Raw genomic sequence first — 25,409 nt, 5'->3', positions numbered from 1 at the left:
CTTTGAGAATTTTACCTCGAAATAATTTTCAAGCATCAACCTTCGTTTAAGCAATGGATTATTTTAAATGTCGTGCATTTATATTCTCCCGTCAATTTTTACCAATTTTATTTCAATATTTTATAAAATTGATTTAGTTTTTAACATTTTAAAAAATTTATAAGAATTTTTGACTGAATTTTAAATTAAATCCCTGATCTACAATTAATTCAAATATTATAAATATGTATATTAGGGATATATTAGAGATAACAGCTCAATAAAATTAATCGTGTTTGCAATGACCTTGAGGCCGTAGTGCACTGCTAACAGAGTCGCGGTTTTCAAATTCCATTCCTCCAAAGTCCAGAGGGCTGCACAAGCTAAATCTATCATGAGTCAGATGTCCCTTTTCCTACTGTTGAAAGCTGGTGATGAGTGACTCAAATCGGGATCAGATTAGCTGGTCAGGTCTAAAATTGCTCTCATATAGATCTAATACGGGGCGTTGTTCTAAGATAAAATAATAATAAAATTTTGCTCTCGACTTTCATGTATACTTCCACAATATGGCGTGTTTTGTAGTTAGCTGCATAGGGTATGCATTTTGGACCACTTCCCTCCAATGAATCGAGTTCAATTGTAATTTAATAAAATTAAAATTAATCTTAATTAATCTTATCTTAATTTAATTAATCTTATCTTAATTTAATTAATCTTATCTTAATTTAATTAATCTTAAATTAATTAATTTAATTTAATTAATTTCAACTAGAATTTTAATGTGAGACAAGCGGGAGGGGTATGCTCTATACTTTCTTGTATACTCTGCAATAAAAGTATCACCCCCCCCTGCATAAAATTGTGAAACTTATTCAAAGTCGGGACCGTTATAAATGCTCAGAATTATTATTGAATTATAATTGAATTTTGTACATTTTGACGCTTTATTTATAACAGATGGGAGCAAAAAATTTATCACAGATATATAATTTGGTTTTAAGATCACACATCAAATTTCATTCATCCAAGTCGTTGCATTTTTCATTTATTGCGTTCACATGTGCATGAATATACAGGCCGACTGGTGGCCAACCCTTAATAAATTTTATCCAAATTTATATACAGTCCTCTAATTATGATAAGAAATCCTCATATGGGAATGGAGAGACAAATTAACTTCATGTGAATGGAATTTATCAAAAACTCAATAGATCCCAATAAATTTAGTTTAAAAAAAACCCATATACAAATTTCATTTGTCTAGCTTTCTGCTTTATTGAGTTATCGTGTTCATAGATAAATTTCCGGTAATATGTTTTTCGAAATCTCCAGAACATCTAAAATGCTAAGATTAATTAAAATCTCGTAATCAAATCTTTTGACAATTATAATACACTTCCTTTCGTATTTCGTATTCGAGGAAGTAAAATTAATTTGTTCCTATTCGGAGAGCTCTAAAACATGGCGATTTATTAAGATCTCAAGTTCGCTCTTTTTGTTGATTGTAGTATTTTCTTTCTCTGCACTTCGTATTCGTACTGTTCATAGACAGACCGGAAGAGGTTTTCCTCTTTATGATATGCATTACATGTATGCATCAAAATTAAACTAAAATTAACCTATCATTCAGATAAACTTTGAATGAGATATAGAGCGCTATCTAGTATGTATGGCTAAAACTAAACTTAAAAAATCACCCAGCATGTATTTCTAATAAATAAAAATTTTCATTTCAACGAACAAGAAGCGAAACGAAATATCTAAATACAAATTTTTTAAGAGCTTATATTTTAAAATTCACTTATAATCTTCTATAAATGCTTCCTTCATTCCAAAACCATATTAAAAAAGACAAAATTGAAAACATGGCAAATTGGTGCATTTCGTTGAGGAAAAGGTCTAAGCTCCAACTTGCTTTTATTTGTGTTAACTTGAAAAATTTTTTCAAATAAAGAAATAATTTATTTTCCATTTTTTTTTTCAGTTTTTTCTGAAAGAAAGTCCGTTTCTAAAAACATTATTAATTTTTCGTTACTTTTTTTCCTTAATTACTTTTCTATTAGCTGACGTTACTCTATAGTAGTTTTCTGTTAATATTACTTTGCAGAGCAGGTATGTTTATTTTTAATTCTTAAAGAGATTTATAAATATCTTGGAATCTATATTTAAACTACGTTAAGAAAAGAAAAAAAAATCCCAAATAAATACACTGCAATGAAGATTTTTCAAACTGAAAATCTCTTTTTTAAAGTTTTTACTGTAATAATTTTTAAAAAAATTATTACAGTAATTTGCTTTCCTAATTTAACTGAATTTTCGAGATGCGAAAAACTTAATCCCACACTCAAAATTTACACTAAGTATTGAAAACAAGATTTGAAAAATTCAGAGTTAAGCAGCACATCTTATTCAATTACTTATTATGCGTATTTATAAAAGAGCAACAGAAAGTTCACTTTCAGTGCTATTTTACATTCACTAATGGAATCTTTTAATCTTTCTACTAATGTTATTAAATTCATGATTTTTTTTATTCATTTTTTTTTTCATGCTGCTGAGAGCTTATGTTCTACAATTATTGTACACTTTTTTTTTTTAATCTCGACTTATTTCATGCTTATAAAGAAGGAGTTTTGTGATCGATTTTTCACTCACTTCTTCAGTTTTCAAATTTTCTTATACATATATGTTTGTATTTTCAATGACAGTACCGTATTTTTATTATTTTCAGAGCTTAATTATCAACCAATTGATTAATTAAATTAAATTTTGTGATTAAATTAAATTTTTAATTAATTTAATTTAATTTAAATTTAGTGACACTACTTAATAATGAATTCTACCATTAACTTTAATATTCCAAAATATTTGTATTAATGAATTATAACTCTCATATTACTCTATGATATTCATATATGTCAGCCTTCATATATGTCAAAAATTCTAAAGCTTTGAATATTTAGCCTGATTTCATTGATCATTAATTTTAGATTTACGTGTTTTCATTGTGATCTTACATTCATTTCCTCTAAAAAATTATCTTACAGAAGCAATAATCGTCATGCGCTTTCACCTATGACGAGACAGCATTTTCGATATTATTTCTCTAAATGGTAATATACTTAATTAAATGTGTCTACTCCAAAATGACTCAATGTTACAGATTACAAAATAACTTTTTCTTTAAAGTTATATAAACTACAACCCATCTTTTTAAGTTAAAGATTTGATCTGAAACCTGTCTTAGACAAATATTTTTCTAACGTTACGCAATTCACAATGTCTTAACTAGCTTCTTTCTAATCTTAGGTAACAAAGATCTGCGAATGCTCGGCAGTACAAATATTTTTAATGAAGTCCATAGGGAATGTTCAGATATGAAGCCAGGCGCCTTAGTTATCGGTTAAGTAATTTAATTTAGCGTTTACTTTAAGAAAGCTTCATTTAGCTGTATTTTTTGAGCGTTATTTCTTGTTTGAAACTATAATTTATATAAAAATGCACTATCTTAATACTATAAAGATATATGAAAAACTATGTTGCTCCTTTTAAACGGTAATGGATATTAAATAACGTGATTAACTGGAATATTTACTGCCTCAGTTTATTACATAAGAGAGAGAGTCTATGTAAAGTTTTATTTTGAAATCATTGCAAAGATATCAAGTTTAATTCAATTAATTACGCACGTATGGATATAAAAAATATTTCATGGAAATATGTATATTTTTCGAATATTTGGTTTTAATTGAGACTTGGTAAATAATTTATTTATATCTGCTTTACTCAGAAATATCGGAATGGTTATTCCGCAGGTGGACGTATTTGCAATTCCATGTGTTATAATAAAAACTGATTTCTTAGCTAAACATTCACGCTATAAAGTAAATAAGATTTAATAATCAAAATATCAATGAATTCTATTCTTTTTAATGAATTCTTGCCTGTTATCATTTTCACGAATTATTACCTTATATGAAATCAAAAGATGATTAAAACAATAAATGATAAATAATTATTTCTACTTATATGCAACAAGATTTGATAAACAAAATGCAAGACGTTAGATAACTGGTTCGATTCTAGATTACAACTGCCCGAAGTCTCTTTTGGGGCAAACTTCACAATTTTCAACCAGATTCAAATTTAAATCGGTAACCCACTCATCCATTTGTCGCTCTAATTTGATAATGTTGGATGCTCGACACCAGATTTTTAGAGAATGCAGGTTTATATACATTGTAGATCTTCAGTGGAGTTGGGTTTCGAACTCATGCGTCTCCACTCGCAGTGCCGAGACCCCTTTATCAAGGGGGCCGCGGTGGCCTGGTGGTAAGGTCTCGACTTGTGAGCCGTAGGATTTCAGGTTCGAGGCCCGATTCCACCGAAGAACCATCGTGTAAGGGGGTCTGTTGCACGTTAAATCTGTCATGTCAAACATCCTCCCATTGGTGTGGCGTGGAGAGGGGGGTGCCAGCTCAGGTGTCGTCCTCGTCATCTGACCGCGGTTCAAAATTACGAGGTCCGTCCCAAAATAGCCCTAGTGTTGCTTTACAACGGAACGTTAATATAACTAAACTAAACTAAACCTTTTACCAAGGCTAGACTGGATTTAGAGTAGCATAGCAAAGGAAAAATTTATTGCTTCTTGTTTCTCCTAAAATATGGAAAAAGGTCATATTTTATTCTGATCATTATTCGTGATTTTTCATACTGGAATCAAGCTGTTTTCTCTCTCAAACTGAAAAATGATTTTATAAAGATTTGTTTAGTAGAAGCTTATACTTTATGTTTCTTCTTATGTAATGAAATTAGAACATTGTTTTCATCACTGTATAAAAATAAATGGGAAATAAAATAATAAAATTCGACTTCTCCAAAAATATATATAAGCAAAATAGAACACCATCTATTTAAGTGCTTTTTTTTTCCGTCTTTATTTTCTTCCTATTTTTGATTGTAATTCTTTCATAAAAAATGAAGCAACTGAGACATCCTTTTTTCCTCTTTGAAGTCATGTTTTTGTGCTGATCGAAAACTCAATGAACTGAGTGCTGCCTTTCAAGAGTGTCCTGGGTAAAAGAAAAATAATATAACATTTCAAATCATTTTTATTTTGGTATTTTTTTTCCATTGCTGCGAAGAAACGCAATTTCCAATTTTCGTTTTGGCGACTTCTCTTCTTGGAAACTCACAAAGTGCTGCTTTGTTCAAATAATGGTGGCCATGGTCGTTGGCTTTTCATCCAGAGATTGCTCTATTAGGGATTTTCGACTTCAGTTCTGTAGGTTGAGGTCGCCTTAGTAAAATATTTTCAGTTTAAATGAAGAAATGGTTTTTGTACAATTATGATCTAAGTTAAGAGTCATTACATTAAAAGTTGGGCTATAGTGTTGATGGACACTCCAATAAACTATCTGCACTCTCTTAATTACTTTTTTTTTCATAAGACGGCTTACAAACAGTGAAGTAGCTAGAACTTTCATATTTGTGATAAGTAAGCTGATACCATTTTCGCTTGCGTTAAAGAAGGTTTCTTGAACTTCTTTCAATCTCTTCCCCCAAATTGATTCAAATGAATACAAAATGAAACATTAATTAAATCAGATTACATTGTTATGCAAATAATTCTCCTGAGATGATTTTTTTTCTTTCAAAATGAGATTCTTACTTGAATTTATTAACTACTCATAACTGAGTAAATATTTTTCATTGAATAATGTAGTACATTAGAAACGCTGTACCTCGACATGGTGGCTAGAAAATAAAATAAAGATATAAATAAAAAAATTAATAACTAAAAACAAATTCAGTTCAAAATAATTTTTAATGTATCTTTTAAGTCAAAGGTAAAATGTAAACAAAAAAATGTTACTAAACAAAAGCAAATCCGAAAGGAGAATGGATATTAGGCTTGAAAGCAAAAAGGTACGAAATTTAACATGTTAAGAAGCTGTTAGTTGGTTTTGCATGGTATCATATAAATAATAATAAAGCTAATCTTTTTTTGATAAAAAGTTAGCTAATAAATGGTTAGAGTCATAAAATTAATTATAACACTTATTTATTTATTTTACTTATATATTTAACAACTGGAGCTAATTATAGCTAATTAAATTAATAGAAGTTTAAGTCTATTTATTTCTAGAAACTTGAATCTAAGATCGTTAAAATACATGTATTAAAATGTTTCTATCCGCTATTTTGTTAAAATTATGTTACTTTGATAATTTATCATTTTTTATCTCACAAAAAATACTCATACCGATTTGTGAAAAAAAATATTTAATATGAAATCAAATTATTTTTCCCTTCTTGACTTCAAAAAACACATTTTTAGAAAATGCCTGTACGTCTGTTAGTCTGCGACAAAGAAACTCAAAAACGCTTTGTGCTATATGAATGAAATTTTGTATAGGGTCTCTACACAAAATTTGTAGATTTCTATCAAATTTTGAGCAAAATCCGTGCTGAGTAAATCTGTCTGTCCGGCTGCTCGAATATATAACACTATAACTACAAAGTAAAGATAGCTAGGTAAACAAAAATCGGCACACAGATTTAACATCTGTAGTTTAGACATCTATCAAGCCATTGAGCCAAATCGAAATAGTGGTTGACCGTATAACACTTTGTACTTACAGAAACACGTAAACGCGATAGCTCAAAAACTCAATGACTTAAATATATCAAATTTCACGGATAAATTTATGACTATAATTGTAGTTTCGTGTCAGATCTTGATTTCAGTCGGATGCGAGAAACGCGTTTAAATACAAATTCGTATTTGGATACTATTAACTGCATGCCAGAAATTAATCATCAAAAAACTCTCCAAGGATCACACAATGGATTCTGCAAAAATGATTCATGCCAAAGATTAATATATCGTAAATATTGTACGTCTTTGACATGAAGGAGTTCTCTGGGACAACCCTTTATTAGAAAGTATGCGAGACATTTTTGGAGGGACTACCCCACCCCCACCCCCGATTTTTTAATGTAAAGTATTTTTCAACGTTTTTCCTCTTGTGTTCTACACATAGTTCATCTGGGAGAAGTGTAAAAAACATTAATGAATCGTCATTGAAAATTGCATTCTAGATCAAATTCTGAACTCAATATTTTTAAGAGCAATATTTATAATGTCCGAAATAAACTTTTCATAAATAAAATGAAAATACAAGAAACCTCACTTCCTCATGAATCTTTCGCTTTCTGATAGTAAGGTATTAAACCCATAGACTAGAGGTTCATTTCTAAACATGTCTGCATAGATCAGTTTTTTTAGTAATTTCATGGGCTATTTTGTATCTTAATAATCTTAAGCACAGCTGTTAAAAACTAGCTAGTAAACGAAATAATATATGGATTCATTTAGTATTCATAGCATTGCTGATAACCTGAACTACAGAAAAATTTAAGTAGCTACTTTTAATATATGATGACACACAAATCTCAATTTTGAATCTAAACAGGCAATTATTTGCTGACATTTATACTCGTAGAGTATTAAGAATAATAAACACGACACCAACTCGTGATTTGAAATCTAACTATTTCTGTAACTGTCCGAATTTATTCAAGATCTGACAAGAAGGCCTGTTTTTGCTTTCATTAGTATTATTAAGGCTTAGTTATGTTGACTTTATTGGAGGTAAAATTGGTTTTATTTCATTTGGAAAGGCAGATATTTAACAGTAGAAAAATTCCAGGTAATGTTGAAAACTTATTTAATAATTTTTAAAGCCTGGAAAATTTTTCATGCAGAATGGTTAAAATATGAAAACGAAAACAGTTTTGCATTATGTTATGTGTGCTGTACAAAAATGAATAAAAGTTTAAATAAACACGGTTGTTTCGTAAAACATATTTAAATTTAAAAAAAATGTACATTGAATATCCAAATTAAACAGCAATTTTACTGTACTGTAATTTTATGCTATTTTTTTTTAATATTATTATTTTGATTGTAACATTTTTGCGTCTTCGGTGGGCCGTTATTTGTTGCTATTTAATACTTCAATTACCTTTTTTTACTTTTTTCAGGGATCCATTTTAAACAGCTTAAGCACACTAAACTGTCTTAAAGTAGCGTCTTTCTTACAAAAAGTGAGAAATAATAACACATGGAAAGAACGAGAGAAAAATCGTCTGCCATCCATTTTTGCCAAAGCAACTATTAGAAAATATTAAAATAAAATTATTTCTTCTAAGGCCTTAGGAGAATATGCGAAAATCGTTGTTCAAACTCCGGTTGCTTTGCTTTGTATAGAAGATTTTTGGATAGAAAATTATTTCATGTTTTTTTTAAAAAAAAATTAAGTAAATTCTTGTTAGGAAACATCTGCAGCTGTGTTTTTCATATGATTTCGGCAGTTCGCGAATTAACTCCAAAGTCAGTTGATATGAATGGAATGTTAAAAACGATTTTTTCTCGAGTTGCAAATTTTTCCATTTCTCTCTTTCTATAATTTTTCCTCTTTAAAAACTTGAATCTCCTAGATCTCAGTCAACAAGCCAAAGCAAGAGTGAGAACGAAAAAGCAAAACAAATCGGCAAACTGTCAGCAGTATTCTGCAAATCGAATTCCTAACAAATCTCATTAAGAGAGACTACTGGTATTTGAAAAAACTGCAGTCCATAAATCACTCTATGTTTCGGTTTGTATTCATTCGCTCACAAAAAAAAAAAAAAAAAAAAAAAAAAAGGAAAAGAAAGAAAGAAAAAATAGAGAGAGAGAGAGAGAGAGAGAGATGTAAAGATGTTGATTCTATTCTTTCTCCAACAGGTGCAGCCTAGGGAGCATAAGGACACATGATTCTGTGACGTCGCCTGTGTTGGGGGGATGACGTCAGAAGCATCGCCTCGCTTTCCCTCTCCACCCCCCGTTCCCATCTCCGTGAAAGCGCGTGCGCAGGAGATTGAGGCCCGTTCCGGAACACCTGGCAAGGGATTCATTCCCAAATCATCCCCACCTGTGGCTCCTCCAACCAGGACACTACAGGTAGGACATCTTTTGACCCTTATCCTTCTAGAAAACTGTCCTTGACACTTGCGTGGGACGATAAGGCGTAGGTTTACTGTTAAAGAAAATTATTTATCCCTCTTAAATAAACTTCAAATACAAGAATTATGTGAATTTTGAATGTTTATATAAGTAGAGTAGGGAATTTAAATGGTTGTATGTGTATTTTTATTTATCATGGTCAATATTTAAGGCCAAATATTTTTCGTTTACAAGCCAAATATGATTGAATAAACTCAAAAGATAATTTCAAAGCCCGAAAAATGTGAGATTTTCTATATTCCGGGTTGATTTTTGTTAATAATTTATGACATAAATATCAAGAAAATGTGAAGAAAATTTATTACGTTTAGGAAATGTTTTTCAATGACGTTCTAGAATTTTCCATCCAGAATCTCTCAGTTTAAAATGTGTATAATGGCCTAGTTAATCAAAAACGGAACTTCTTCATAGAATATATATATGAATTAATTATTTTTCATCGCCCGTGATGTTTTATATTTATGAATTTAACAGAGGACCTTTTGAGTATTTAAATACACTTGCAGGGCATTCTAAAAGTATTCAACATCGCAATTTTTTGAATTTGAGATTCAATTACGACAATGATACTTGTGAGACATATCTCATATCAAATTGTGAATGTGATGAAATATATAGCACGCAATAAGACAATATATTTTATTTCATAAATATTCATATAATAGTGAAATTCGAATAAAAGGTATGTGATTTATTCGATGAATGTTAATGGGCATTTTTTAAAAAATAAACATATTTGTGAATTTACGATTATGCGTAATATAAGAATGTTTGAAAAGTTTGTTCATTATACTTTCTTTAATAGGATGGTCAGAAAAAAACTCCTCTTAACCCATAAATGATCATTTTAAATAGTTTTATATGCAAATTAGGTCTTCAGAGAAAACAACAAAAGCCAATATTGCCATTTGACATTTGAAGAAACTGTAGTTTTATTTTTTCCGCTGAATGCAGATGAGTTTTATTTTTCCTACTCCAAACAATTTATTGATCAACTGTTGCTTTTATTTTGAAGATTGCAGTCAGTTGGTTATTTTTTGTTCTTGTATCCTGAATTATGCGGTTTGGTTGAAGAAATTTGAATAGTAGCTTTACTTTAAATAAACCCGAACGTTTATTGATTTAATTTACGATTTCGTAATTTCTGGTTGCACTTTAAAATTTGCTTTCTGAAAGAATTTACTTGCTTCGATTTTTAAAAATGTATATCTTAATAAAATTAATTAATTTTATTTCCAAAAAAAATTAATTTATTAAAAATTTTATTAATTTTATTTTTAAAAATTTAATTTCCTAAAAAGATGGATTTATATTATTTCTTAAAAATTGAAAAGTTACTGAAACAAATAATAAAGATGTGAATTTATTGAAGTCATTTCATTCGCTTAGTGTAAAATGTGCATTTATATTATTGGTTATCAATTTATGGGGCATGAAATTTTATTTTTCAAATGATTTGAGTAAATCTATATGAATTAACGTAAACATTCGAAACAAACTCACTTAAAATATTTAGTTTTGGAAATAAAGTTTTAATTAATATAAAAAAATTAAAGGCTTTTTTTCCCGAATAATTTATTTTACTATTTACATTATCAAAAATGTAATAACTAAATAATTTATGATTAATTATTAAACAGTTTGAATAGATTGACAAAAGACAAAATTAATAATGATGCAAAATATCTGCTTCGTTACCATTACAACTATTTACACATTATTATTATTTTCACTTGATACAGGTTCAGTGCTTCATTTCTCAATTTTCAAATCTATTGCAAATCTTGTAACATGTAGATCCATGTGCATCGTGCAGTTAGATGACATGCATGATGTCTTTCATCACGTATTGCAACGTCATATTAACTGAACTTATTAAAATTAATTATTCATTTGCATTTTATTTCATATTTATTTGATCTATTAAATAGTTTTTAATAAAGAAATATTAAATCGGTTAGTCACTAGAATGCTAGACATCTCGGAACTAAAGTGTGACGTATGCAATAGTGTGTTACGAATATATGAATTGGATTTTAAATGGGTTTTAAAAAGTTTTGTAACAACCCTTGAGAAAGTTTAGTACTCTCTATAGACCTTGCCAATTTTCAATGCCTGAAAATTTTTTTAATGTAATAAGAATTATAAGAATTTTTATTTTTTATATATATGTAATAATTTATTATATGATAGGAAATAATAACAAATATAGGAATAGAGCAGTGTTCAATCCTGTAATGCTTATTATTATATGTCAAACTAACAACAAATATTTTTTTAAATTTTACTGTGTGATCGATATGTATTTTATTTTGACATATGAAAGTTGGTTGTTAATAATGGTTTAAAGCCGTTTGACGTCAAGTATGAAAGAAAATGAGGAAACTCATGATGAGGAAGAAGAAAATGTGATGTGTATGGAGGAATCTGAAGATTATGATTTGACTATCTCCAAAAAGAAGCGAAAGTTATAAAGATAGAGAACGCAGCTGGAATCGTCAATGACTGATTTTTCTATAAATATATATTTTTTGATTGATAGCATTGAAGATTTCAGAAGGAAAACACATTATTCTTATGTCTCCAGAATTGATGTTGTTGATGGTGATGAACTGGATGTCACATCTTTGAAGAACACCAGTTTGGTTAAATAAAATTCCTTTTGCTGACTAATTATTAGCTTGAGACGTCAGATAAAAACTGTACTCTAGGATCCTATTTTAGATGCATATTTTTTCAGGAAAATAAAGTACTTTTTCAGGTAATGCAATTACCAAAGAATAACGAATTAGTAAATCTGGCATTCTACTTGAAGTAGAAATTTTGTTCTTTAGTTTCTTGAAGTAGAAAGACATATTTGATATAATGTGCAGTAGTTTCTTATTATCTCAAATCGATATTCTACAAACCAATTTGTTACTTTAAACGGAAATCGAAACACAAGTTCCCAATAATCTCAGTTGTAACCGGGATAGCCAAGGGGTAATTAGAAACTTTCGTGTAAATGAGGCTGGTAAGTGAATTAATTAATTTGAAAAGAAAGGCATTGTTTCATGATCCCGGCAGCACGTGATTATACATTCACTAAAAAAATGTAGACTTTTGCCCCATCTTACAAGATCATTTTAAATTGAAAAAAAATAACAATATCTACAAAATTCTTTTCCAATTGTCATAACACCTACGCATTAGAGATTATAAAGTAAAATTAATTTTCTTGGACTTCGAAATAATGAACGAGAGGAATTTTGCACACCAATTATCCTCGTTTAAAAGATCAATGTCCACATTATAGAAGCTTTATAGTACGACAGGTTAAAATTTCTTGCTAATATTGCAAACGTCCTATCGCTTCGTCTTGAACTACTTGCAATTAATATTTATTCAACATATAAAAATATATTGAGACTTTGTTCTTTGAAATCTTGTCTGGTATGCAAATTTACATACTTTGTACATACCATGTACTTTGAAAAATAAACTTCTGATATATATTTTAATAATTTCTCAATTCTGGAAATATTCAAAACTCTTAAACTACTTGTACATGGCGATTTCAAATTCATTTTTCAAATAAATTTCAAAAGGAAATATAAAAAATAACCATTTTTATCAGCCTTCATGCATTGAGATTTAGAAATTATAAAACATGAAAGATGAGGAAATTAATCACTGAAAATTTGACTTAGCGTTTACCCTGTCAGAGAGCATCACACCATTACTGATTTCTGATATACCAGATCTCCCCTCATCTCTAGAAGCTTTCATACTCGTGTATTATTATCAAAATTGAATTTCGATCGCTTTATGTGAAATGTAATAAATACCACTTAGAAAACTGCTAATTTTCTCATAATAAAGGTTTTTTTTATCTTTGTTCTCATACCATTGTGTCAACTTGCATATAACGGAGCAAAGTTTTCGATGACTATGAGCCATTTTTATTTTCTGTTCCTCTCAAAGTTATAGACGCGGAATTTCTTAATCATCTTGTATATCCACATTATCCTTTTTTAAAATACAGGTATAGTGAATAATATTTTTTTGTAAAAGTATAGATATATTTATGTCCTTTTTTCATTGAAATAATTAATGACATCTGAAAAATACCTGTAATAAATTGCGACACGCTGCCTTGAGTAATGTTTACTCTTTTTTATAATATTACATTCCCTATCTGAAATCCAAACCCTCAAATTATGTTGAAACATTTGATCTATAAATCAGTAACTTTACCATCACAATTGAATAAATCTTTCCCTCCACTTCTGGTACATATAAATAATACACTATTTCCAATTAACGATTTTGTTTCATTACTCTTAAATACGAAATAATTTACCGCAACTGCAAATATGGCGTATAAGAAGAAGAAAAGGGAAACAAATCGACAGTAATTGAGGAATGAGAACAATAATTGAATATGATTATTACATTACACTAATTAATACTTTTTCAATCCATTTGCATCTTAATTATTTCTGCTTAATTATACTGAAGAATCTGACAAAGTAATGGGGCCCCAGTAAATTTGAGACTCCAAAATTTATTTATGTAATACTATTTTGCATCTGAACCCGTAATTGAAGAAGTGTGCCGTTGTTTGAAGATATTTTGTGATTTCAGAAGCATCACAAATGTGACTTCGTATATCTTTCTAACAGGCATTATCTTCCCGTTAAAGTTTGATTCGCATTCGACGAAGTATATATTTACTTCATTTCAATTATTCACAGTATATTTTGATAATTTTAAATATCTTTATGTACAAAAATATTTATTTGGGCTATCCGACACAATGTTGTATTACATAATAGATTTGATAATACACATTTCAAATAATCATTAAAATAAAAGGTTAGATTAGCTGTACTTCTGACAGAAAAATGATTTTCTATCAAATGCATCAGTAATTTTTTGTCTTTTTTCTGTTTGACAAATGGTGTCCCCATACAAAGAATACTGAAGGCTTTTTTAAATATTCGGCAGTAAATGTTTTTTTTTTTTTTTTTTTGCAAAATCTTGAAAGGTCTTGGTTTTCTTGAACTATGCTAAAAGCATATTTCCTTTTTTTTTCCCTTCTTCTTCTTCTTTATCTGGACATTTAATCTTATCTTCTGGACATCTTCTGTTTTTTTTTTTTTTTTTTAGCCTTTCTTTCTGTTTGACAAGTAATATCTCCACAAAAAGAATTTAAAAATTCTGTGACATATTCGAAGGAAATTTAGTCTCTTTTGCGTAAAATCTTTAAAGGTGAAAGAAAATGTCACGTGCGGAGAAACTTTTCATTTCGAAAAGAATATTTTCAGACTTTTGCTGCTAGTCAAAAGAAACATAACGCATTCAGCTTTTAGATTTTACTCTGAAAAGGAATCGGATTTTCCTCCAGCATTTTTTTCTTTTTAAACTCAATTTTTAAATTTAGCTATTTTCCGTAGGAACAGAAAGTATTCTTTTCTTTCTTTTCCTCGCAGGCAAATATCTTTTGACACTATTTGTTATTATTAAGAAAAGTTTCTAGAAATCTTAAACAGATGGATACTTAATGATACATACAGCTCCCTGAAATTTAAAATTTGAAAACAATATGGGTAAAGGAAAAAAAAAAGACGGAGCAAAATTGGAATATAAAATTTGGTTTTTTAACTTTCATTTTTTAATTAATCCTTTACGGTCAAAACAAATTCTATACTAGCAGAAATTTTATACTAAGTTACGGTTTGGTATAGCTGTTAGATTCATTTCATTCCGTCCGTTGAATTAATAAGCTTCTTCTCTAATCACATGGTTGATCGTTTATGTCTGTATCCTATTTTAACAACAGATATGTAATGAGTAAATTTGTCGCCTGCGTTAGAAAGTGAGAATATCAACAGAAGTTGTACAACTTCTATTCAATGTTTTTATTATGATTTCTTAACCTTTAAATTATGGCAAAAAAATGTGTCAAATTACAAGTTATATACGAAGAAGAGAGAAAGAAAAGTATTCTCGTACTCCATTTCAAGTCTCTAGAGAATAAGATATTTTCTCTCTTTCAGCCACCTTGGTTAAATATCCTTGTCTTTATCTAGGATATGTAATCAAGGTATCAATACATTTTTCTATAGTGAGATTACTCAAGATGCAATAGAGCAGAGAAGCAAAACTATCTGAGAAGGATTACAGACTCCACAGATATATTATTCCAGGGAGTGTAATTATTATGTTTCATCACCATTGCAGTTTTGCCATCTTGGACGTAAACCTCTCCATTAAACATTGATTAATACAATAGGACAAAGCATAAAACTCACTGCCAAATGATTTGAGACACCACAAATTAACTATTCGATGGGAATACAAATGTACTGTTTAATTACTACAACAGCTTTTCCACCCCGAGCACAGATGGAATAAAATTATTGGCGCCTCTACTACATTGCTAATGTCAAAAAAATTACGATATGGCATCTGGAAATGTCTTATTACCATTAAAATTATTATAATGTCTGAATCCTGGCTTATCCGATATATCAGTTTCTGACAGTGGCGTAGAGAGAAAAAGATTATTCTCTGGATATAATATGCATTTTTCGCCTCTGGGTAATCATATTTCTCTAAATATGGCTTTAAAATCCCGGTGATGTGGCTCTGAAGTGTGGAGTTTGGGGCTCCGGTATGTCCATAATATCTCTCACGTTGGTTCAAAATTCGGCCTTGATATAACTTGTCTTAATTGTCTTTAAAAATTTGGCGTAATGCAAAGTGATAGCCGTCACACCTCTCCCCGTCACTGGTGCTTGACACATCTATAACCACTTTCCTCCCTCTTTCTATGCTACTCAAGTAATTATTTCGCGTCAGTACTCATTCGCCAAGTTGAAAAAACTTTGCGAAATGATTACTGAGATGCTCCTTTCCTAGTAGAAATGTCAAGATCTGCAGATAACTTTCAAGGCATGCTGCGATTTATAGATACTTTTTATATTCTGTCAGAATAACTAGTTATAGTGTTGTCTAGACTACCGCTGTTTCTGATTGAGTCCATCTATAAAAAACAAAAAAATAAAAAGACGCTAGAGATTATGGTTTATTAGGGATAACTGTTGAAGTCGCGATAGACTTGTTATAAAGCTATCTTTTTCTCTCTTCAGTTCAAAAATTCACTTTGACATTTGTATGCCATAAGAACTTACACTTTGGTTGTCACCATGCAGTGTCATCCAATTGCAAGTGATGGATTTTCTCCTAGAAGAATAGACTCGTTTTCAAGTATTGGAGATGAAAGACTTGAAAGGGTCTTTTAAAAATATATAGATATATATTTGATGTAGAGAAGAGTAGTTAATCTCCTTCCCACATTTTTAAAGAAATAGCTGTTCTGAAAAAAAAAAAGAATCCCAGTTGCAAAGGAAGTTTTAAAGGCTTTAGAGTTTCTTGACGCTGCTAATAGCAAAACTTATCTTACTTCTGTCGAATCGGTTCTAATTTTTAAAATAATGAATATTCTCAATATTTCAGTGATGTCTAAAACCAGAAATATATGTTGCCAATTTTTTTTAATATTATTCATTTGCAAAGTTTGTAAATTTCACTTGTATGCTTACAATTTTAATAAATTGTGCGAGTCTTCTCTAAAGCAGAATTCAAGGATCTGGCTTGTAAAAATAAGATTTAATACTGTTGGTAGATTAAAAGGGGAAAAAAGCGTCTAGAGCTTGAAATTAAAAGAACAGTTTACAGAATCTGGAGATGAAATTTCTTTCATACTTAGAGAATAAAGAGCTTGAGCATTGCGGTAATATTTTTCAAATTACTTTGCTCATAGAAATAAAAAATGATCCAGAGGACAGAAGACATTTTGTAGCCAATTAGGCCAAAATTTAAAAGGTTTGTCACTGCACAATGGCAGTTATTGTAGTTCCCTGCTAAGTCTGTAAAAATTAATGAAAAGTTAAATTTTAGTCAAAAATTGAAAAGGCCTTGCAAAATTGCTATCAGGAGGATCCCTGGTCTGTTTTGTACTGAAGATGGTCAATTTTCTGCTGGAATAATAAGGCAGATATACGAGGCACTCCTGTTTTATTTGTTTGTGGGACAGTGGTGCAAACCAAAATCAATAATAAAAAAAAGTGAAATGGTATTTAAGAAAATTGCTGACTATAACTGCAGCGAAAGTTATCAGGAAACCATTGATTTATTGAAATAAGATAATACTCTTATCATTTCATATAGAACTTGACCTAACGAAACGATTCATTATTTCACTCAATAAATAAGATGTTTACTTCTAAAGCATTTATAAAACGCTTCCTAGACAAAAGTTTAAAAATTGTCAGCATCTAGACTAATGTTGAATCTTCGACTTCGTCATTAATCATTTTTCTTAGCTATTGAATTTTTTTAGGTTAGACAAAAAGCAGACAAAAATTGAATATGTCTAAATAATTAAAAGAAATATGTCTAAAAGTTTGAAAATTTTGGTTTTATGTGAGCACAGAGGTGCATTTTCTGCAAGACAAGAATTTCTACAAAAGATCAAAATCATGGAAAAAACATATGAAGACAAGCTAGATGCACATAGAATGGCAGATTGTCATTAAAGATCTCAGTATGATATTCCTTAGCATTTGTAAGGGAATCGTACAAGACAAGCCGTGAACCAGTTGAATTAACTTTTCATTTTATTGAACGTAAAGTAGCATCTTGATGTATTAACTTCAATTAACGTTAACGCTTAATAAATCATTATTATTTTAGAATACCGTTACTATCAATTCAATTTACATTTGACACAGACTTCATGTGATTTCTGTATTGATTTATTTTCAGGGTTGTTTATTAATTACTTTTTAAAATTAAGTTGATTTATTATATTGTTTTAGTGTTACGGCTTGACATTTGGAACAGTAGGATTTGAGTTATGTGTACATATTACTATTGAACTTGAATTTTTACTTAATTCAGTATTGTTTTTATTTTCAAAAATATTTTGTATACTGGTTGCAGATGACGTCTAATCAATTGGAAATATATATATATATATATATATATATATATATATATATATATATATATATATATATATATATATATATATATATATATATATATATATATATATATATATATACAGATAAAATAATTCATAACTTTGAAAATGGATTTTTTTTTCTTCTTGAGATTACTATCAACAGCGTAATTCTTGAAGAAAATAAAAACATAATGATTTTAGGACACACTTTGTACCATTTATGGACTGCCATCTATTAGTGACAAATTAAAATAAAAGTAAAGGAATAGATTAATACATTTTTAAAGTTAAAATGTTTATTTATTGAAAATTGAGATATTTTTTAAACCGTCCTAAAAAAAACAAAAAACATGTTAGGCATTTAGGGATTAATCACATTAACTAGATCTTACAAAAACAATACCGATTCAAAATCTGGACCACGAAATTACACTAATCGCTAGAATATCATTTACAATGAAATCAGTTTAGAGTAGTGGAATCGATTTAATGATATAACAAATAAATTATGCAATCATTTGAAAAAGTACCAGAAGATCTTATATTAGTTTCTAAAAGACATTTCCCTGAAATGGCCAACTTAAAATTGAATTAATAATAAAAAAAATTTAAAAAAAAACTGACTCATTGTCTTTTTCTTATTATTTTATTGACAGAAGGAAGATGCTCAATATAAAAACATTTAAATTGTGGTTTGCTATTTCCTTATTACCCTAATTTATTTCCTTGTTTACTTTAAATTAATTAAAATTGCTGTAAATAAAGGAATTTTATGAAGACTGAGTAAGTAAATAAGTAAAAAAGAGATGCGAATTTTTCCAATGCTTCTTATAAAAGTAGTTGCAAGTGCTAACTATAACTTTTCTGTTCCAAAAAAAAAAAAAAAAATGTAATTATTAAGCCATTTTTCATTATCTTATGATTTCTTGTAATTAATACTTTTATTTATTTTATTGTTGTTGGAAAAAAGTTTTGTTTAGTCAATTTTATTCTTTCAGTTACTTGTGATTTAGATCATTTTTCGAAATTTGGCTTTCTTTTGCTTATTTATGGAAATGCAGTTTTAATCCTATGAATAGAATAAAAGAATTTCTGTGAAATATTTGGTTCTGAAATTTCAAACTTTTCAATATATTGATTTTTATTTCTATAGTATTTCGTTCTTTCAAAGGAAAAGCAATCATATTTATAAGGGCGATTGTAAATAAAATGTAATATTATTTGCGTCATATGAATAAAGAAAGCATATTTATATAATGACCAAAGACATGTATCAATGATAACACTTAGGTAAAAAAAAATCATCTTTTCATTTGCTATAATTATTTCAAAGTAGTTTCATAAAAAATTGTTATAAAGTTCAAACTATTTAATTCGTTATCGAAAACTTTCTCCGTTTGTCCATTAAATATCTCAGGATATCTGAATACCTATATATCATTTTAATTCTACCTTATAATAAGTTTTAAAACGAGGATGGAACCATTTGTGAAAGAAATTATGTCCCAGTTGTAATTATACGATTGAAATTTTATTATGAAATCCATAATATAATCACATTTTCAATTTTTAATCTTATTTAGTTATCACTTTTAAGAAAAATGTTTATTAAAGGAATAAATTTTCTTTTGAATCTTGAACAGATTAGTGTGAATTGACATTAAACTTTTAAAATGTTGACTTATTGAAAGGCACGCTTATAATAGTTCCATGTTCAAATAAATTTCTTGCTAATTCATAATTTCAAATGCAAAAGCTTTTATTTAATCAAAGACTTTTTAAAGTAACTTTAACGTTTCACTGTTTTAAAAATAACTATAATTGGATTTTTTTTGTAATGAAACAGTTAGTAATATAAAATATTTGAAAAATATAAAGTAAGCTTACAGTTTTAAGAAATCGAAATTTTAAATCGAAAACTTTTTAATTTCTTTATCGTTAATAAGTACTTTAAGAAAATATTTCCCTATTCTTTAATAAATAAGCAAATTGATTATCTATTTACCTGTTCACTTTCTCTTTTATGTTTTATTATAAAAGAAATAACTATGTAGTATTCACTAAAGTCTTTTCCCATCAGCATACAGGGTCTCAAGAATCTACGACATTCTCTAGCCTCACCTCAAGTCCACTTAGAAGCATTACAGAATCCTTGTCCCCAGGCCCATCTCGTCGCTGTAGCGAAGGGGACATATTTCTCCGCTGCAAGCCCCGGCCGCCGCCGGTGGCCCCCAAACAACGGAGGGTTAGTCTAGAGCAAGGTACTTTGCCTGCTGTCCCCGAGAGACGAACTACCCTCAGTCGAGTTTTGGAGAATAGTCATCCTGCCCCTGCGAGCGTGTGCCAAACAGAAAATACTTCTAATTTTGCTTCATTCACAAACGCTGTCGAAAGTGGCGTCACGTGCCGAGCAGAAGCAGCAGACGGTTTTAGTCCCGCTATCTTTAGCCGCTCCCTCCCAGCTAGCTCTGCAACGACGAAGCAGCCGCAGTCTCCCCTGGATGACATTATAACTTCACTCGAGAAGATCTGTGACGAGTTTACCTTACCTGAGAAAGTGAGTAAGCGACCTGAAAGGGTTGGCCGACGTTATACCGCTGTTGATAGCTACCAAGATTCTTCATCATATCAACGTGGCAACGATGATGTTTTTGAGAAGAAACAAGCCACCTCAAATTCTTCGCAACAAACAACTGGAGGTTCCAGCTTATTGAATCATTCATGGCAGAGCCCAAGTGAACATGCAGGCTCTCGTAACGTGCTTGGCCCTCGTGGTAGTCCCTTGAAACCCTCGGAGTACGAGATTTCAAACAACACCTTTGAGTATGTCAATCCTACATTTGTGCAGGATGATGATGAAGAATCTGAACCTGTTATCTACCGTTCGACGCTGCAGTTCACTCCCAAGCCGCCAGACCGACATGCTGTGAGTGCCACTCTGCAGGTGTCATCGCCGAAGCTTTCGTCTCCTTATCGTGTAGAAAGATCGGCATCTTCTTGTTCGGACAACCATTCAGCTGGATTCTATCAGAATTTTCAATCAAAAGACAGTTCTGACAACAACACAACTTGGAGAAAATCAAATGACGTTCAGACCACCGTTTTAGACCGTAGTTCGGGTGATTTGCAGATCCAGACTGTCCGATCCGATCAAAGACAAGTATTTAAAAAGGATGACAAGCATAGAGATGAAGCATGTCCCACCTCAGGCTCTGACTCTAAACTGAAAAAACCTGTCGTTGCTTCCAAGCCCGAACTACCAAAGGTCTTGACCTCCTCTTTGGTAAGCCAGGACACTGACTACTTAAGATTGAAGGATAAGAAAGCACATGATGGTACAAGGCGTGACAGCAGTCCGTCAGAGGAACTTGAAATTGTAAAAAATATTCTAGCCAACTTAGATTTCGACAAATATAAGAGAAGAGCATCATTAGAGACCGATCGTAAAGCTTTTGACATGGAAGAAAAATCTCCCAAGCCCCCTCGAGCTCAGAAGTCTGGCAGTGGGAAATTTAAGGATCATCTATTGGATCTGTTGAAGCCTAATTCTGAAAGTCCTAAAAACCCAAAGTATCGCCCACTCGGTATAATCCGCAGCTCTTCGTTTTCAAATGCCGAAGAAAATGCTTTCCTGGAGGATAGAGAAAAGGCGAAAGAGCTTCTTCAGTCTCCCAAGAAGATATCCACATTACCAAGGGGGAAATCAAAAGCACAGCACCAACCCATTATGGTGAGTTGATTATTTACTTTATACTAGAAAGTCCATATATAATAAAATTTGGAAACATACTTTTCGATAGAAATAGTTTAATAATTTTTAACGAAACTTTAAAATAGTAAATTTTTATTGTTAGGTTATTGATTAAAATGCAATTTGTATTTGATTTATGTGTAAAAATTCATTTATTTAATTCATAACCTTTTTTTGTAAAAAATGATTAAAATTAGACGATATTTAAAGAAAAATGTCTATTGTGATTAAAATAACAATGCTCTTGAATATTACTAAGTAAAACTAATAAGAATTGAGTATATTTGAAATCAGACTTTCATTATTCTTTTCTTATTTTAAATCAATTAATTTGTTCCTGATAACTAATTTTCCTATTTTTCAAACCAAAATAAGATTCTATTGCTAAAAATTGAAATATATGTTCTTATGTAAACACTGTTATTTTTATTTCAGTTTTCTCTTAATTTTTTATATAATTAATAGGAAATTTTTTAATGAATATCATATTCTAAAAACTCTCCTTAATTATTTCACATTTTTTAAAAACAAAAAAATCCTTCTTTTTTAATTCTAACATTTTGGTAATGTTATTCTGAAAAAGTGGGGAACATTCTGCTAATATTATTTCTATACGAATAGAAATAATAGTAGTTGTAGTAAATAAAATTAGTAGTTGTAAATGTAGTTGTATGATTTAAATACTGAGAAATACAACAGTTACGTTGCAAATGCATTTTCGTTTGCTTTTAGTTTTAATTATACTAAAGAAAGGAAATATTATAAAAGTATGCGTTTGAAATAACTTTTTCTCTGTTTTACAATATTAAATGCCCCCCAAAATATAATAAATAAAAGGAACTGAAAGAAAAGCAATCTTCAAAATATGTAAATGGAGTTTCAGAACTTATTAAGATTCAGTATAATAGCAGAAAAGTAATATGAATGCAAAAATATGAGTGAACACGTTTTACAGCTTTTAAAGAATTTCGGGTATTCAAAACATCTCCGCTACATGTGTGCAGTATATATAACCAAAAACTGCATGCATTAAATAGCTATTTATAGCTTCAAACAGCAGGATTCTCTGATGCCGAATTGCGTAATACCCAAAGGTAGATAGTGCAAAGACTTTACAGTCAGATTTCGGGTTTCATAAAAACTTATTGAAATTTTTTTCGCTGAATCTTTCATAAGAAAATGGAAAATTTGAAATAAAATGCCTGATTAGAATTTTTAACCGTAAGTTTTCTTTGTTCAATGATTATCCGTTTTGCCTTTTAGACCCCCCCCCCCCAGCAAAATTGCTCATTTAGCCTTTTGGTATAATAATTTATTTTTTATTATTTTTATAATAATTATCTGGTTGTAATTTATTTTTTCTGTAGTTTATCTTTTATTGTAATTTATCTTAAATTGTATTTATAAACATATTTGAGTTAAAAAATTTTTTGTTTGATGAGTTCGAAATTTATTATTATTTACAGTTATTAGAAATTAAAATTTGGTTTCTCGTAATTTAGTTACAGAACAGATATTAAAGAAAGCATTTTTGTTTAAAATATATCATAATGAATTTTTTATAGAAATATTTTATGCTTTTTTTAAAACCGTTATTAACATATTATACAAAGCAGCAGTAATCGTCCCAGGAATATAGAAAACATTTATATAAACATTTCAATGATGCAGAAACATGAAACACAGCTTACACATTAAAAAACGAAGATGAAATAAGTACAAATAAATTTACTTACTATTTAGATTGAAAAAAATGCTTTCATTTTATTCTATTTAAAATCAGAAAACTCCCTTGGAAAATGAAATTGCATTGCTATAATTTCTTAAAATTTGAAAGGCAAAAAGACTATAATATATTTTATTAAAATTACGAATTTAACCATTTAACTGCGGAATTTACTTTTAAAAATCCTTCATGTTTCCCTTTTTAAATTCATGACGCATGGACATGGCGAACGCAATACAAATAGTTTCGTACTAAATTGAGCAAAAAATTATAATAAAGCGAGTAAGATTATAATTTTCATTAAATAAAAAAATATATATACATAGTGAATGCGCCAAAATGAAGATTTGTATTGACGTGTATACACATCGAACGCCCTTAACCGGTTGATGTGTATTATTTTAAATTCATCTATGAATACTTTTTGTAATTTTAGCAATGATGAAAATTGATGTATTCGTATCATCATGTTCATTCTTTCAAATACAAAGTTTGTTTTTAAGCGACAGAAGGGAAAAATTCACTTTAATAATTCATTTAGAGAAGATTTGATTTGTTTCAAAATCGCATTTAAAATAATCAATAAATTTAAATTTTTAATATGTTTAAATGATGGATTTTGTCCTGTCTTCAAAAATGAAGTAAACAATGTCTTCTAAATAAAATAAGATTTGTAAGAATATTCAACAAATTTGTATAAATTGCATGAGGTTTTTATCAAACGGTGAAATGGATATTGTATGAATCCGAAATGGTAGTTTTATTAGGAATGACACCTTCAAATAAGCAATTGTATATGTAAACACTTATGAATCAAATTATAATCAGTGATTTTCTTTAATGATCCCACATATATCAGCTTATGTGGGATCATTAAAGAAAAATAAATGGTTAGGATTTGCTTTCTACTGTGGAAAGAAAATAATTTAAAAAAATTATTTTTATTCTGAGTTGTGTTATTTTAGAGAAGGAAAAAGTTGAAAATGTTGATACAACTAATTAGTGAAAAATATAAATAAATTGTATTTTTGGATTTAAAAAGTAGGATATGATAACTATTACATTTTTTTCTTTAAATGTAGTAGATAATCTTTCATATATTTCATCTTTAATTAAAAGAATAATGTCTTGTTAAAAATTATGAAAGAACCTTTTCTCGTATGTAATACTGTGAGTGATCTCTTCAGCAAAGGTGATTTAGCAGCCCTTTTTAACCCGTGATGCAATGTTTGGCTACGAACTGAAGGACGTCACGCCTAGTTTGACGTCACCTGTTTTTTACACCGTCTCTCACTTCTTTCATAATTAGATGGGTGCATTCCAACTTTTGGGGTTTAATTGGAGTTTAAATTAATCTTTTTAAAACCCTTTTTCCCACCGCTTCCCGAAATCCATTTTTTTCGAACTTTCTCAAGACTTAATTAGAATTTAGAAATTAGTTGTGTGTCCTTTCTATCATGAAGCTGATTAAAAGTTAAAACTTAATTATGGATGGTATTTGTATCGTCAGAAACCGTCTAAATTCAAAGCTTATGATGTATTAGTTTAATGAACATAGAATTCAAAATTTCATTTCCTTCGAATTTTCAGTTCTTTTATATCTTCAAAGAAATTAATTACAATTTTGAAATGGTTTCTGAATCAAAGTATTGCAGATCATTCGATCTTCTGATTGTCTTGAAATTTGAGGTTTTAATTTAAAATTTTATTGGTTCTGTTTACATTTTGCTGGAAAATAATTTTCATGATGAAAAACCTTTTACATGCTAAACATTAATTATTCTTTGATTCTAATTTAATAACTATAAGTCATATGGATTGATTTAAGAATTAAGTTCTTTTTTATTTCTTCAAACAACGTGAT

General features: G+C 29.4%; 1 protein-coding gene across 5 annotated transcripts in view; it reads left to right on the top strand.

The window, feature by feature from the left end:
• The window catches only part of LOC129960205 (rho guanine nucleotide exchange factor 17-like), a 259,387-nt gene that overhangs the window by 24,270 nt on the left and 209,708 nt on the right, over positions 1-25,409 (top strand). For all 5 annotated transcript variants that reach the window (XM_056073437.1, XM_056073438.1, XM_056073436.1 and 2 more), the window contains exons 2-3: positions 8,774-8,989; positions 20,149-21,798. In XM_056073437.1, the coding sequence (XP_055929412.1) occupies positions 8,831-8,989; positions 20,149-21,798 (1,809 nt within the window). In that variant the 5' untranslated portion in view covers positions 8,774-8,830. The remainder of the gene's footprint in view (positions 1-8,773; positions 8,990-20,148; positions 21,799-25,409) is intronic.

Source organism: Argiope bruennichi, chromosome X2, assembly GCF_947563725.1.
Source record: "Argiope bruennichi chromosome X2, qqArgBrue1.1, whole genome shotgun sequence".
In the NCBI taxonomy this organism is placed as follows: Eukaryota; Metazoa; Arthropoda; class Arachnida; order Araneae; family Araneidae; genus Argiope; species Argiope bruennichi.
Note: the sequence above shows the minus strand (reverse complement) of the source record. Positions and strands in the feature narration are given on the sequence as shown.